This window comes from Girardinichthys multiradiatus, chromosome 7, assembly GCF_021462225.1.
Source record: "Girardinichthys multiradiatus isolate DD_20200921_A chromosome 7, DD_fGirMul_XY1, whole genome shotgun sequence".
Lineage (NCBI taxonomy): Eukaryota > Metazoa > Chordata > Actinopteri > Cyprinodontiformes > Goodeidae > Girardinichthys > Girardinichthys multiradiatus.
Window position 1 is genome coordinate 29,167,650 of NC_061800.1, and position 15,693 is coordinate 29,183,342.

Below are 15,693 nucleotides of genomic sequence, written 5' to 3' on the forward strand. Positions count from 1 at the left end.
GCAGAAATACACCACTCCCAGTTAGAAACAACCAATTACAGCCTGGAGGAATGTCTTAGCATTGTCAATCACACCTGTGTATTTTGTCCCTGTGAATGTGCCATAGCATTTTATCCACCGTCATCGGAAGCCCTGCTTACTAGCTTGCGTGTTCACGGCAGGCTCCATTGTGGAGGGAGGGCTGTAGCACAGCAGAGAGCAAGGGAGAGGGAACTTTAAGGAGTGCTTGTTCAAACTTTCAGGGTAAGTCCACAGTTTTCTCAGAACTCCCTACTGCAGCTTAAATTGAAGTCTGAATCTGCTAAAATCGAGTTTGCAAAATTGGATATCTGAAATGGGCCAGAAAATTCTGACCAGTACATCTCTAAATTGAGGTCAAGTCAAATTGTATTTCTAAAGCACATTTAAAAACAACTGGTTTTCAGCAAATTGCTGAACAGTAAAAGGTAACAACAATAAACTTAAGTATAAAATAAGCACAATGTTTCACTCTGACACACCATTATCCCAGTCTAAAATACTCCATACTGCACACACATTCCCCTTTTCATCAGCAGCCCTAATTTGGTCTTATCTACAGCTCTTTTAAAGCTAAGCCATTGCTTTTAATGAAGATCAAATCCAGCACTGAATCCTGTTCTTTCTATCACTGTCTGCATTTCTTCCTATTCCTGCACATCTCTGCTCATTTAAAAAAAAACATTTGAAGCCTTTAATTTTGAGCTTGCAATGACTTTGAAGTCGTTTAAACGTGTCAGGCTGTATTCTGATGAAAATGTGACTCGTTTCTCCCCTTAGGCTGGTTTGCGCTTTGAAACCTTCACTTCCATGTTCTCCATACCAAAGGATTGGACAGAAACACCTTTGCTCAAAACCACTGCACCTCTCAATTTCTTAACCCATATTCCCTTTCCTTGTCACCACCACATCCACTGCAAAGATGTGACCAAGACGACCTCGTTAAGTTTTGAAAAAACTTAGCCTTCTTGTCTAATTCTGCTAATACTCTCTAAAGGCCAATTCAAAATATTTGTTCACTTCAACACAGACAAAGATCTGAGCACCTGCTGTGATAAAGCTGAAGGCAAAGGAGCTAATTATTACTGCCATAATTATTACAGCCTAATCCTCTAAATATAATTTTCTAAATCTCACAGAGTATAAACAGAGGCAAAGAAAAGTTTGGACTAATACACACATTTTAAAATTGATCTGTATGTGTGTCCTACATTTCCTGTAGAGGTCTTAAGGGCACGTTAAAATCATTTAATGATGAAACTATTTCTAACTGGATTTTCTTGTGTATTTCAACTCCCTATACCTGTTGTACAGTCTGCAATTTAATGGCAGCTGCACCCACAGTTAGTCTTCAGGATGTGTTGCCAAGTTTGGTGCCTACATTGTATTACAGGTTGAGTTCAATAAAAATGTTTTTCACTCTTTACAATGACATTCAGAGTTCAGGAGAGACTGTCTTGGCTGCTGGGACTCCCTGTCTGTCATGTCTCCTGCTCTGCTAGTTGTCTGACAGTTGTCAAGTTGTTCTGGAAGCTTTCTTGATACACTGAAACCTCATTGGAACACGACACGAGCCAAATTTTCAGAGTCATTTAAAAACAGAGTAATTACTAACTTCAACAAGGCGCTCTGCAGGAAAACGTCATCATGGCCAAGACAAGAGTTTACTGAAGACCAAAGCTGTATGTGTTAAGTCATATTCATTTAGAAATCAATAATAAAGATATGCACCTTTTCGGTGATACCCCATCAGAACAGTATAAGGGACTTGCATAGCTTTTGTTAGTAGCACCAAGTTAAAGGCATTTGCTTTTCTCAAGGTGGTGATGGACTCAGAGTTTGATGTGCCTGCTTACAGCAGTGTGACTTTTAATAATGCTAAATTTGCAAAATACTAATTTGACAATAAATCAAATGACAGACAAGGTTATCTGACATACTCTAAACTGCAACTGTAGAGGTGCATCAACTCACAATTCCTGAGACTGAAAAAACATCAACATGGCACACAATTTCCTTTCAGAGACTGTAAAAAAACAAAATTGTGTGTAAAGATGCTTAGAGCCACTGAAGGTGGTGAGTGTGATTCCATTTTCCTCACATCACATGATTATGTGCCCTTTGGCAAGGAACCTAACCCTAAACTGCCTACAGAAACAGCCTATAAAATACAAATCCTGCAGCCTACTAAACATCAATCATGGGTTAGCAAGTGGGACACAATGATACCAATATAGACTGATAAAATGAGTTATTTTCCTTTTAGCTAGTGAGTTTTCATGATCACCTATGACACTGTATTAACATCAAGAAAGGATTGCATTAGAAGGCTGTACTGCCTAATCTTAGGTGATAGTATTGGTGACAAAAAAACAAACTCTTCTGGACATCTTTAGCAAGAAAACACAATGCAAAGAGGTGATGATGTTAATGTGTCATATAATCATTTTCCCAGTGCTAATTAGTCATGTGGTGTAGTACTCTATATATCCTGGTGCAAAGCGCAAGAGTAAATAGAGTATGTAAAAATAAAGAGTTTAGATTTTTTTAATGTTCATAAGCTGGTAATTTTGGTGTAATTTAATATTTATTTTATAAATATATGTACTAATGTGAGTACCTTAACTGAGGGCTTTTTCTGAGACCACCTCCACGGAGAAGACAAAGACATGCACTGTACATATAAATGGCTCAAAATCACAATTACTAACAAGCTCCCGTTACCCTACCTAGGTTATGTTGAGCTAGATATTGAAGTGATGGGAATCACTATCCCTGAATGTGGATTTTTAATAGTTAAAGATGAAAATGCAGCAGACAACAAAAGACTTGATTCATTCCCACTCGGGATTATCAGAATGAACTCGCTAAACGGTGCAAAGAGTTGATACTCGCTGAGTTTGATGCAGCTCTAGGAGGAGAGCTGGATTTAGATTGGAGAGAGGCCTTTCAGCATGTACATAAGGCAGAATTGGTAGAAAAGTCAGTTATGGCACGTGTACCTCAAAAAGATAAATGTCACCTGCCTGCTTTATCAGTCTCCACAGTTTATGTTAGAGTCCCTAAGAGACATTGTAATGACAGCTCCTCTCTGGTGTTTGAACCAGGCAACGCCCCACTGCCTGGTGGAGTGATTGTTGTACCCACAGTAAAGCCGGCCAATAGTCACCTTTTCCCAATCCAAGTACTAAACTTCTCGCAAGATGATGTGTGGCTCCCAGCCAAAGCAAGGCTGTTATAACTCCCTGTCAGTGCATAGAAGGTGACCCATATCAAGTACCGTTTCAGCGCATATCTGTTAACCATGAGGACGTTACAGTCAACCAAAAGGACAGTAAAGATACCAACAGAGACATACAGACCCTGCTTGATTGGTTACACCTAGATGGCACACCTGAGCAGCAGGCATAAATTAAGTTATTGTTGTTAAAGTATGCTGATGTTTTTGCAATGCACGATGAAGTCCAAGGCTACACTGACAGGGTTACACATGAAATCCCAGTACAAGATAGAACTCCAGAATCCTGGCCCTACAGGCAAATCCCACCAAACCAGTACAAAGAGGTCAGAAATCACATTTCAGAACTGTTAAGGAAAAGTGTGATTAAGGAGAGCTCCAGCGCTTCTTCTTCGCCAATAGTCTTAGTCCAAAAACCCGACCCGAAGGCACTACTCGAATGCTTTTAAAAGAAAATAGTTGTTCACCACATATTTACAAAACGCCAAATCAAACCAAATTTAATGCCGTCCGTGTTCCGAGGATGGTTGGGAAATAAAACCTGCATTATTTTCTGGGAGCTGTTGGTGTAGGTCTCATCCTTCTACACCTGGTCACATATATGTTAATAAAGGTTTATAGATTCAATGATAAAATGAATTCTGTATCTATAGTCAGTCTACAAAAAGGAAAAATGAATTTTGGGATATGATACTGTTCATGCTAAATTATAAAATAAGTGTTCTTTTTCCAGGGTCCAAATTTCTTAAGGTGCTGGTGGACTAATCAGCCTACTTTTATCTGTTATTCTCAGTCTTTAACAGTGAGTTGGAATTATGTTTACTCAAAACAAGTAATAATTAATAGTCTTGACTGAATTTCTGCAAAATGAGGTATATTTAATGAAAATAATCAGGAAAAACATGACTTTTGTGCAAGAAAAGGGGCCTACTTAAACAGATTTTTTCATTACAGAATTGTAAATAGTGGGGTGTTGTCAGTCAAATTCAGAGAAATGGCTCAGTACAGAAGGGGAGAAATGTTATTCCGTACACTACTATTTTAAGACCAGGCATTTAACAAGGTCTGATCCTTCTGAGGGGTTTGCAAACTAAAAAACATTGATCCCTGAAAGTTTTTCTTTTGCTCCTGCTGTGACAAGGAGGCATCAAAACAACTCTGAAAATGGAGATTTTTGAAGATGCCTCTGTGACCTTTCCGAAATGTGCCGGAGGATATGAATGGCTTATCTGTTTTCATTTGACTTGCGAACTAAACAGATCAGTGTCTACATAAAGCCTTGGCCGGATGTGAATTCCATGGCTCCCTGGAGACATCACAAACACTCATGATATGCGGTCTTTAAACAAGGAGACAAAGAGCAAATAAAAACGGCAAAAATGACAAGAGCTCCCAGCATATGAGATGAAGTTAAACCATCTTCCTGCTCCACTGAAACAGACAGGCACCAGCATATATTTGATTTAAAAAGCTATTATTTTTCTTTACGCATCAGTGTTGCAGGAACTAGAGAGACAATTTTGTAATTACTGTCTGACCTCTGCAAACCCTTTGAATCACAAATTATTTTCATATGAAACTGGTCAAGATGACTTAATTATGTCTACAAAACAGAAATGCCTCTGAATGTTACCTTACTAGTCTCTTGACAGAGAAATAAACTTGTAGGACAATCTGGCTTTTCCTTCTCCACAGGAATTTTTAAGGACATAAATGAACCTTGGATCCATCATTTTTGATGAGGCGATCTCAGAGCAAGAGTGCTGCCAAAGGAAGAAACAACTTCAGAACACAACCAGTAAGTGTATGCAAAAGCCCAATACACAACATAACACAAAGCAGGATGGGGAAGGTAACCAATCCCTGCTAATCCAAACAAATGCGCTGTGATATCATTCCTCTCCCACATAGTAGGCTTATCTCAGACTCCACATCTAAGCAACACAATCACAAGCAGCAAAACTGTGCCACTCCACTAGCCAGAACTCACATGGTCCTGTCATTTTTGTAAATTTGTCTGTTTTCTAAAACATTTAACTAGAATGCAACAAAGAGATGCGTCTCAGATAGTGAATTTTTTGACTGATGCTTGTGAGTGCCACAAAGGAAAAGCATGGGCAAGGGTCAATAACCGGTTCATGTCAATGTAATGTTTGGCAATAATGCACAGCAGTAAATGTTATTAAAAAAAAAAACACCCTGTCAGCGCAACCAGTCAAAGACATTATTAAACACGGTGGTGGAAGGTTGATGCTTCGGGAATCTATAGCAGCCATAGTAGCTAAAATGTTCTGTCATAGTGTTCGTAGAGTTTAAAGTCTATTAATGAGATGCCAGACAAAATCCCAGAGTGACTGGAGTTTTCTCTACTTGTATGAAGCTTAGAGTTACAAAACCCTGCTCCTCCCCCACCTGTTGCTATATACTGGCCATCTTCCTAAAAGAAAGGCTATTTAAGTTTTTAAACAAGTTTATAACACGAGACTCTACAACTTCAACCATGATCTTGTCTCCAAAGTGCTTTAAAGTGAAACGTAAATTTGTAAATCAGAAAGCTGAAGATGGGTCAAAATTTGAATCATCCAAGAGGACAATCGTTTCATGTCTGCAGCAGGATGATATACATAAAAAGTATTTCTCTAAATATCAATTATCTGAAAAAGAAAATGGTAACAAAAAGTGGGCTGACATTTCTTCACAAAAATATGGCAGATTAGAAAGGGGCATACTATGTTTCTACAAACAGCTTCTGCTTTTTAGCTTGGTTCTAACAGATATTCAAGCTGTTTATCTTTAGTTATCACTCAGCTAATTTCAATTTAAACTGTCTTTTACCAAGACTCTATACCTTTTACTCAAAGGAGGGTAAGTTTTCCAAATGAGGTAATCCAGACAGCCTACTGGTCATTCTCCACGCCCTTTAAAAGCAGACAACATATAAGCTGAATTCTAGTTACTTTGTGTAATCTTCAGACATTCCCAAAGTAGGACCAGCTTCTGCCAGCGGAGTCTTACTGTTCCTACACACATCTGCAAATGACATTTATTTAGTCCAGTTTCAAGAGGCAATATTCTATTCAATAGACCTTTAGGTCACTGTGCAACGTAAAACAATTTTCATTTGTTTCAGGTTGCAACATTAACTAATTGTATATACGAAAAATGCCCAGTTGTCAGGTCAGCTGTATACCAGGTTTCTGTTAGGCTTAATTTTTTATCGCTTTTATCCCAGCAATTTATTTTCCCTAATAGTATCAAACCACAATTCCAACTTTCATGTTGTCTCCAAAGATCCTGGAGTAAAAAGATATAAAAAAATAATGAACACAGATTCTGAGTGGTGAAAACAGCTTTTGTTAAAATGCATTCATCATTATTTCTTCACTGAATATAATTCTCTTCAGGAGAACAATCTTTGCCTCACCGGGATACCTGCACAGCCCGGTTGCAGCCATAAATGAAGTAGTCTCACAACGTCCTTGATGTACTCTCCTGTGGATTTGTCACACAGCGTAAAATCTAAAGGTGTGAATTGTCAAGGGCCCCAGAGGGCAATGCTGCATAACCATGACATCAGCCCATAAAACAAGCCCACATACACTACCAAATATTTCTTGGTCTGCTAGCTTTATGAGCCAGAGTGTGACTGGCCTGTTAAGCTTTATGGTGCAAAACATAAAGGATAAGAAAGATAAGATACAATACAGTTAAAAAGGTTAAGGAAAACAATTAGCAGTCAGTGGGCACAAAATTTGAGTGTGGTTTTTGTTGTTGTTCCAGCCTTAGATGTTTGACTTTTATTAGAATTTTCCTTTTCCAGGTTAAAACATATCTGCTCCTGCAAGTCCAGCTCATTTACCTGCTTCTTAGGTGGAAATTGACATATTTCAGCAGCATTATTGTGTACATCGTGATTTTTTTTTTCTTTGGCCCTGTGAGGGTAGCCTCACTTTGTATGCAATCTAAGAAATGTTTCACCCTCTGTACACAACACACACTCTGGTCTGTCAAACAAATGCTGATGACATGACCTTAGTGTTTACGTCGTCAGTCCAAGTATCTATAAACCTGACCCCAAGCCTGCAAAAGTTCTGGGTCTGCAAAAAGAAAATTAGACTGAATATACATTGCCTTCCAAAAGTGCTCAGTTTATTTTATTTTTTTTGTATTTAGTTATGTTACAGCCACAAACCTTAATGTATGTTATAGAGATTTTATGTGACAGACCAACATAAAGTAGTGAATAGTTGTGAAAGGAAAATGCTACATGGTTCTAAAAAGGTTTTATAAATGGAAATCTGAGAAGTGTGACAACATTTGCATGCAGAACCTCTTGTGTCAATACTTTAGAACCACCTTTCACTGCATTATAGCTGCAATTATTTTAGGGAATGTCTCTTCCAGATTTGAACATCTGTAGATTGAAATGTTCAACCATTCTTCTTTCCATAAAAGCTCAAGCTCGCTCAGCTTGGATTGTAATTGTCAAGTTTAACCACAGACTTTAAATTAGGTTAAGACTGGACTGTGACTGTGGATTCTACATAATACATGTGACCATGATTTGATCAAACATTCCCATTGAAGCTCTGGCTGCATACTTAGGGCTTTATTCCAACTGGAAGGTGAAGGTGACCTCCTTCACCTTCATTCAGCTTTTCATTAACAGTAACACCAACTTCCATGTCTGTGCTGAAGTATCCCCAGAGCATAATGCTGCCAACTCCATGTTTCTGCAATACATAACATTTTGCACATATGCCAAAAATGTCATTTTTGGTCTCGTCACATCAGGGCGCCTTCCTCCACATGTTTGGTTTCCCCCCTCTCATGACTTGTGGCAAACTGCAAAAAGGACGTCTCATCGCTTTGAACATCGGCTTTCTTTTTGCCACTATTCCATAAAATTCAAGTTATGGACGGCTAATAGCTGTTTGCTTGACATATTCTCGTACCCAAGCTGCGGATCTCAGCAATTCCTCTAAAGTTACCATAAGCCTCTTGGCTGCTTCTCTGATGCTTTCCTTATCTGGCCTGTAAATATTAGGTGGACAGACAAGTCTTGGCAGGATTGCAGTTGTGTCATACCCTTTCCACTTTCAAATGATGGATTAAAGAGTGCTTCTAAACAACTTTATGCATGACCTGTCTGCTGAACTCATTGGTCTTCAGTATGCTATCTCTTAACTATTGCTCTCTGAAAAACCTCTGAGGTATTCATAGAACATGCGCAGTTATACTGAGATTAAATTACAAAAACGTGGACTCCTTTAACCAACTAGACAACTTCTGATGTCATTTGGTTGCACTGGATTTTATTTTTAAAGTAAAGGGATTGAATAAAAAAATGCACGCCACATTTATTTGTAAAACACTTTGAAAACCATGCATCATTTTTTGTTTGTGGTTGTGACAGGAGACACAAACACCCTTCAAAAAGCACTGTACTTGTAAACAGAGCAATGCTCTACATTAACAGTCAATTACACAGGTAAAGCCAAATGTCGTCTATGATCTAATAAAATCTTGGTCTAAAATAAAGCAGAAGGTAATAGCTCACGAAGACCTGTTTAACAACAAGGTCAAGGTCAAAATTAGCAGCAACAAAAACCGAAGTGAGCTGAAAGGGTGAGAACAGGGAGCAGAAAAGGAGGGAGAAAGACATGAGGGAGAAAGGGGGTACTGGGGAATATCAACAACTGTGACAGCTGTGTGAATATTGTGAGCCAAACCACAACAGGGAGCTTTAGGGGAAGGAATGCAGAACAGATCAACCAGACAGCGGCTTGTGCTTGGAGCTGACATGGCAGCCAGTGCCGAGGCACAATACACAGCAGCTGCCTAATTCTAAACTTCTGCCCCGACACCCAGCTGTGAAAACCACAACCTGTACTTACTTCTTTTATCACCTTATGCTCCTGGTCATTTGTATTACTCACCTGCTTGGACTAAAATGTCATTTCACCTGCTAGCCTCAGGCAAGTGCAATGTCAAAAAAACTTGACTGGAAAAGCAAGTACAGTAACACAGACTTATACAGACCATCTAATGTTTATTTGTACAACTTTTCAGGAACTAAGAAGGTCCTTACCAGCAACAGAGTTTGGCCTTGGCATTATGAGGGAAGATGTTGTCTGCGGTGGATATGGGTTAGGCCCGTCGGATGTGTGACCTAAAGGTCGTGGTGGCCCCTGTGCTCCTGCTGATGTGTGGGGCTGCAGCTGCTGCTGCTGGTGGTCTGTCTTGGACGGGGTGTCAGCTGGTGTTGCCGTAGCACTGCTGGACTCTTCTTCCACCACAGGAGAGCACGTGTCAGCCCGCACGCTCTGCGACAAGCCATGGCACCCCGTGCTCCTTAGGCTGCCATCTTTACTCCACTCGAGACTGGAGCCGCTGCGGTCGTCATTCTCTGAAGAACTAGTGATGGTGGCTAATCGGAGATAGAAAACAGAATTCGACCCAGTGAGGAGGGGTAATAGGAGAGAAAGAGGCGAGATAAATTAGAGCAGTGTTCTTTGTGTGATATGAACATTTATCAGTCTTAATCTTCATTGAGACACTGAGCTGTAATGGAACTTTGAATAGCTCATTGCTCTTATCAACACTGCTCAGAAGCTCATTTTCAATCGACAGAGACAGTCTCTCTACAATAATGAAAAGTAGGAGGCATGGTAGCTTAGATTTGTTAAATTAGTTTAAGGATTTACCTCAGACTTCTTGTTTTAAATGAGACTTTTCATTCAGCTTTATACAGTGAAAACAGCAATTAGGTACGCATAAACAAAAATAAATCCAAATCCAAACATTGAGGAAGAGTTAAGATCCACAACTCAAAAACATTCGAGTTTAGACTGGTGTTCTGTTTAGGTGAGAACAAATCCTCCAATCCTTCAACAAAGAAAACCATAAGCATGCTCTCTGAGAGCAGACCTGCAACAGATAAAGAAACTAGACATAACGACTAGAACTGGATGATTTTCAACTTGATTGGTCCTGACCAGTGATAGGCCAATCAGAAGGGAAAAAATCCGATCTCTTCATTTGGTGAACCTATCATCCATAAACGCTACAAGTTTACAGTAACAACAATCTTAGGTTTGGGTGGTGCCACTGAGGGGAGTAGGCTGACATGCAGCTTTTTTCAGTTAGTTTTTCATGAATTAGAGATGGGCTGCATGGCGGCACACTTGTTAGCACTGTTGAATGGCAGGAAGAAGGGTTCCTGGGTTTGAATCCTGAATGGGGTTGCCTTCCTGAATATAATTTGGAGATTTTCCCCATGCATGCATGGGTCTCTCTAAATTACTCGATTTAGGTATGAGTATGCGTGTGCATGCGGTTGTTTGTGTTGTGTGTCTCTGTGTTGCCCTTTGATCGACTGCTAACATGTCCAGGGTGTACCTTGTTTCTCACCCAATGACGCTGCAGATAGCCCTCCCCAAGGGAGCAAGACATTCAGCAGATAACAGGAAGACTGAACACATTACTGCAAGATGTTTCTGTTTAATCCTTTTGAGCTTTCAGCCTCTGTCTGTTATGAAACCTGCTAACTAGACACATTTGCAGTCTTTTGAGAATCTTAGTTACTTAACTTTTAGTAATGTTAGCCACATTTTTGCTAATATAACATCCAACAGTTGAAATTGACGACGGTATTTTGTCTCTATTTTAAAATAATAAAATCATGCTTACATCGACTGCTCACTCTCTCTCACACTCACACACACAAACACACACACACAAACACACACACACACACACACACACACACACACAATCTTGATATCTCCACTGCTTTCAACATAAAAAAATCACAACTGTTTATGGCAGGAAAGACAGAAAAATATTTTTGGAAGGTTGGTCTTAAATGGTCTTATAGTACAATTCTTACAGAGAAAACAGAATTTGCTCAAATCTGTGTTGGCAAGTTAAATGGTGAAAAAAAAATGGAAATCAGAAATTGGCCACAACATTCTGGTCAACGCATCTCTAGACAAAATTATTCCCAAAATCTTTGTTCTGGAACAGAACGGCTACCTGATAGTGTTTGGGTTTGGATCATACAGTCTGGTAATCAAACATTCAAAATGCTGCATTATTGATATAGCAAGCACATGTGCAACTTGAAATAATTCATACAAACAATCACCTCTGTTTCTGCTCTGGATTACTTAGCATCTTAAACTGTAGATCTTAAAAAATGGGTTATTGTTCACATCTGAACAGACTTTTATTTTCAGTAATAACTAACCCTTTTGGGCCAGACTATGCAGCTAAAAAAAGGATTTCAAAGCGGTGCAAAGTCAAATTATCGTTCTTTTCAAACCAGTGAGGGTGAAACTTCAAAGAACAGGGAACATTAATCACCGACAGGAATCTGGCGTGACCACAGCTTTGTTCTTCTATTCTTCAGAACCACGTTATCAATGTAAGGGAGAGAGATGTCTCAGCCCAGTGGTTCTGATTATTTCCCATCCTACTCTATTTGCACACAAATTAGTAAAACCCTGAATTTTAATTCAGCTTGGTGCCTATGAAGAAACAGTTATTACCCGTCGCTCTTCTAACACATTAGGTGTTGCTAATGCAGCTGAGATGAGGAAGAGCTGTTTAATCACTTCCTTAATGTTCACACATTTCACAGTTCCTAAGACTCTAAAACCTTCCTAATGTAGCTTCTCTTCAGTGTCTTGTCTTGGAAGACAGCTGGGTTTTTCGTCCAAGAGTTGCAGTCTTCTCTTGCACCATAGGGAAAACTGTGGGTCATAAGTGTTGGTAGAACTGGGCATATTTAATTGCTAAATGAAGGCAGAATCTATAAATACCTATTTATTAAAAAACCTTTATATTAACACTGTAACTCAGTGTGTCCCTACTCCCAAAAATGACAGCATATTGTGCAGTCAAGTGAAGGACAAAAGAAGAGTAAGATCCCATAAACTAGAGATAGAAGGAGAGTAAAATCAAACAGAAACCTGACGCAGGACCTGAGAGAAGAGTCGTGCTTTAAAACTCAAAGACTTTTCACAGGTCACAAAAGGTCACGTAAAACGTAAGGCCTATCAAGATGTGTTCACAAACTTTGAAGCACCACTTCATCAGGATTTGAAGATGTCACATTTGTGCAGATTTTTGTTCAGCTTTTTAACAATTACTTGATCGATAGTTTGCTTAATCTGCATTAATACCAAATTCACTGTAGCTAAACCATTCAAGAATAATACTGAATCAACTCAGAGTCATTCACACTACTTTAACATTTCTGTGATTAACGGTTTATAGGTGGCACAATATTACCTCCTGCTGAATTCAAATTGGATGCTTTCTGAAACTTTCCAATCCTCTGGTGAACGCTCACACGTTTTGACCAACATCATTTTTCTGATTTTTCAGCAGATGTTAAATCATGATTTGCATCGGCACCTCTGGCAGGAAGACAGTACATCACAGCCTTCATAAATTATTCACCACTGAGCAATAATATTACTTTAGGGGAGGCAGAACAACGGACTCACGGCAATCAGTTATATAAACCCTGCAGAATTTGAAATCCAAATGTGTTATGAATGGCTTTGGCCATCCTGCTCTCTGCTGCAAACATATCAAGTCCATCAGTTTTCAAAGCTGCCTAGTGGGATAGTTGTTGACTAAAAATAACTAAACGTCAAGTTACATTATTTAATCACTTTTGTAAACATCTGTAACACATTTTCAGATTATAACCCTAATATTTGTGCGGTCATACAAGGCACTGCGAGAGGAAACGGTAGACGAATTAATACATCAACAGAATATGCCATCTTCCTGTCAGCTTGCATAAATCCCCAGATGTCCTGTAGGACTATTACAACAGATCCAGCACAACGTCAAACTGCTGCAACTGTCAAGCCTGACGCTCCCTCCTGCTGAAGCAGCTTCCTACAAACCCACTGACTGACACTCAGGATGAATAACATGCCACACAAATGCTGCTCAGTCTTAACAAGCTTGGCTGAGAGACAAATGACTGACACCACACAGGTACGTTCTCTTTGTTCTGACATATGAGGTAACAGTTGAAAAACAACAGGGCTTTATGTGAAACTCTTAACTTTTTGAGACTTTAGAGCGATAGGTGACAAAATGTTTAAGAGTCTTTACTAGTCATTACTTTCTTTGGCTTTTTCAAGGTTCCACTAAATTCAACCCGAGGTGTTACCGTTAATAAACCGACGGGAGCATTTGTCTAAGCTGTGCTACTAACTTATCTAAATAAATGTTTTAGTCAGAATAAATAATTCAATACATATTGCCAACCATTAAATAACCTTCTCATCTGGCCCGTGTTTAGCCTTAAGTGGAAAGAAAGACTGCTTCTAAATGTGTTTGGGGTAAAATGAGTGAATCACCCTAGAAAAAAAGCTGAATACCTTTTTAAGATGCTGGTTGTGGATGGTCTGTAAGTGTTATCCACAGTGAAAATAGTCCAGAATGAACATGCGCCGAAAGGTCACTTAAAGAGGAAAAAGCAATTCCTCCAAAAGTAATAGAAAAAAACTAGATTACATTTTGCAAATGCACTCAGGGGAAAGGAACTTCACATATTCTGTGGTCTGTTGGAATAAAATTAACGTAATTTCCTATAACTACCACGGTTACTTTCGGAGGAAAATAGAGGAAGATTAAAAGCCTCAATACACCATCCAGATTGTGTAGCATGGATTGGTAGTATCATGTTCTGGGATCATTTTGCTGTAGAAGGGACTGTTACACTTCACAAAATAAATGCTATCGCGAGAAAAGAACATTATGTGGAAATTGCAAGATCTCAAGACACTGACCAGAAAGTTAAAGTTTGGGTGCAAATGGGTGCTCCAAATGGACAATGACTCTAAGCCTACTGCCAAATGAGCTACCAAGGGCTTAAGAAAAATACAGTTAATGTTTTAGAGTGGCTATCAAAAAGTACAGATCTCAGACACATAGACAAATTGTGGGTAGAGCTGAAAAGGTGGAAGGAGAATTATAAACGTGACAAAGTAACACCAGCTCTGTCAGGAGAAATGGAGCAAACAATCGTGAGAACATTATTGAAGGATTTCTAAAACATTTGATCCAAGTCATACAGTTAAAAAGTCAATTCTACAAAACACTGGGGAAATTCATAAAAAACTGCTGCAACTATAATAGTAATTGACTTAAATTTGGAAAAATGTAGTCTAATTAAATGTTATATAGTGAGGAAAAAATGTTATGTAGCCTTTTTTTTGTACAGCTTATCTGGTTTCTATAATTGATTTCATTAACTTAAACAAAATATCCACCGATCCTATTCTGAAATCAATTCTAACCATCAGTATTTTCAAAAATCCTGATTGAGACATCCCTGCTAAAGTGTGAGAGATTTTTCCATTGCCAAGATTTTCCCTCGAACTTGCTGTCAAATGATGAAGGGAGGCTGTATTGTACCTATGATCCCACTGTCCTTGCTCTCAAGAGTGGAGCTGGGGCTGGTGATGGTCCCACAAGGGCTGGAATGGCTGAGTGGGGGACGGCTTGTCGTGCTGTTGAGAGTGGAGCATGGACTGTCAGTGCTGGGAGACGCCGTGCTGCTGGTCAGGGTGGAGCAGGGGCTAATTCCCTGGCTGGTCAGAGCGCACTGAGGAGGAGAGAGACCAGAAAAAAGGTTTGGATGCACCAAGAATGTGCTCTAAAATTCAAGAATATCCATGAAAGTTCAGGTAAGGTTATTAACAGGCCAAGAGATCACATATTTTGTAAGGCAATCGCCATTTTGCAGTTTACCCGGAAGGTAAAATGTGGCATTAAAAGAACCAAGCAAAAAAGGCAGATTTGATCTAACTTCAAAGTCTGAATCATATGAAACCAATAGATGGAATTCTTTAGCAAATAGGCAGGGGTTTCACATGTGAGCATGACACACAAGCCCAAGGGCGTGAGCGCTGTAAACAGTACAAAGTTAACAAAAATTACAGACAGAGGAAGAAGACTCCGCTCTGTCGTAACACAACAGACACCTTTGTACAGTCATCAAGGTTGCCTGAGAATGAAAAAACTGCTGAATCTCTGGAACAAAACAGACAAGCATAAAAATCCAAATTAATCACTGTTTGCTCCGTTTCATCATTTTCCTTCAACACAAAGAAAAGTATGAAGGTCATCATTGTCTCATCATAAGAAGAGCCAAACCACTTCAGACAACAGAGACAAGGCAAGATTATAACTGTGCAACAACTTTTCTACCCCCTATTGTTCACATGAACTTTAAGGGATAAAACCATTTTCTTCTTCTCAGGTGCTCTTTAGTTTTATTTTTTGGCTTTATTGGATTTTAATCCCTGCATACCTGACCATTCATTTGTCTTGATTATTCTGTGTCCTTATATCTGATGTGACTTGTAGAGTCTTGAGCATTTTGATATTGTATGGTGCTGGTT

At 39.2% G+C, this 15,693-nt stretch overlaps 1 protein-coding gene across 4 annotated transcripts in view; it reads right to left on the minus strand.

Annotated features, from left to right (window-relative positions):
- Positions 1-15,693, minus strand: part of tanc1b (tetratricopeptide repeat, ankyrin repeat and coiled-coil containing 1b) — a 136,675-nt gene that overhangs the window by 42,221 nt on the left and 78,761 nt on the right. For all 4 annotated transcript variants that reach the window (XM_047370296.1, XM_047370298.1, XM_047370299.1 and 1 more), the window contains 2 exons: positions 14,705-14,894; positions 9,348-9,686 (listed from right to left, as the gene is read on the minus strand). In XM_047370296.1, the coding sequence (XP_047226252.1) occupies positions 9,348-9,686; positions 14,705-14,894 (529 nt within the window). The remainder of the gene's footprint in view (positions 1-9,347; positions 9,687-14,704; positions 14,895-15,693) is intronic.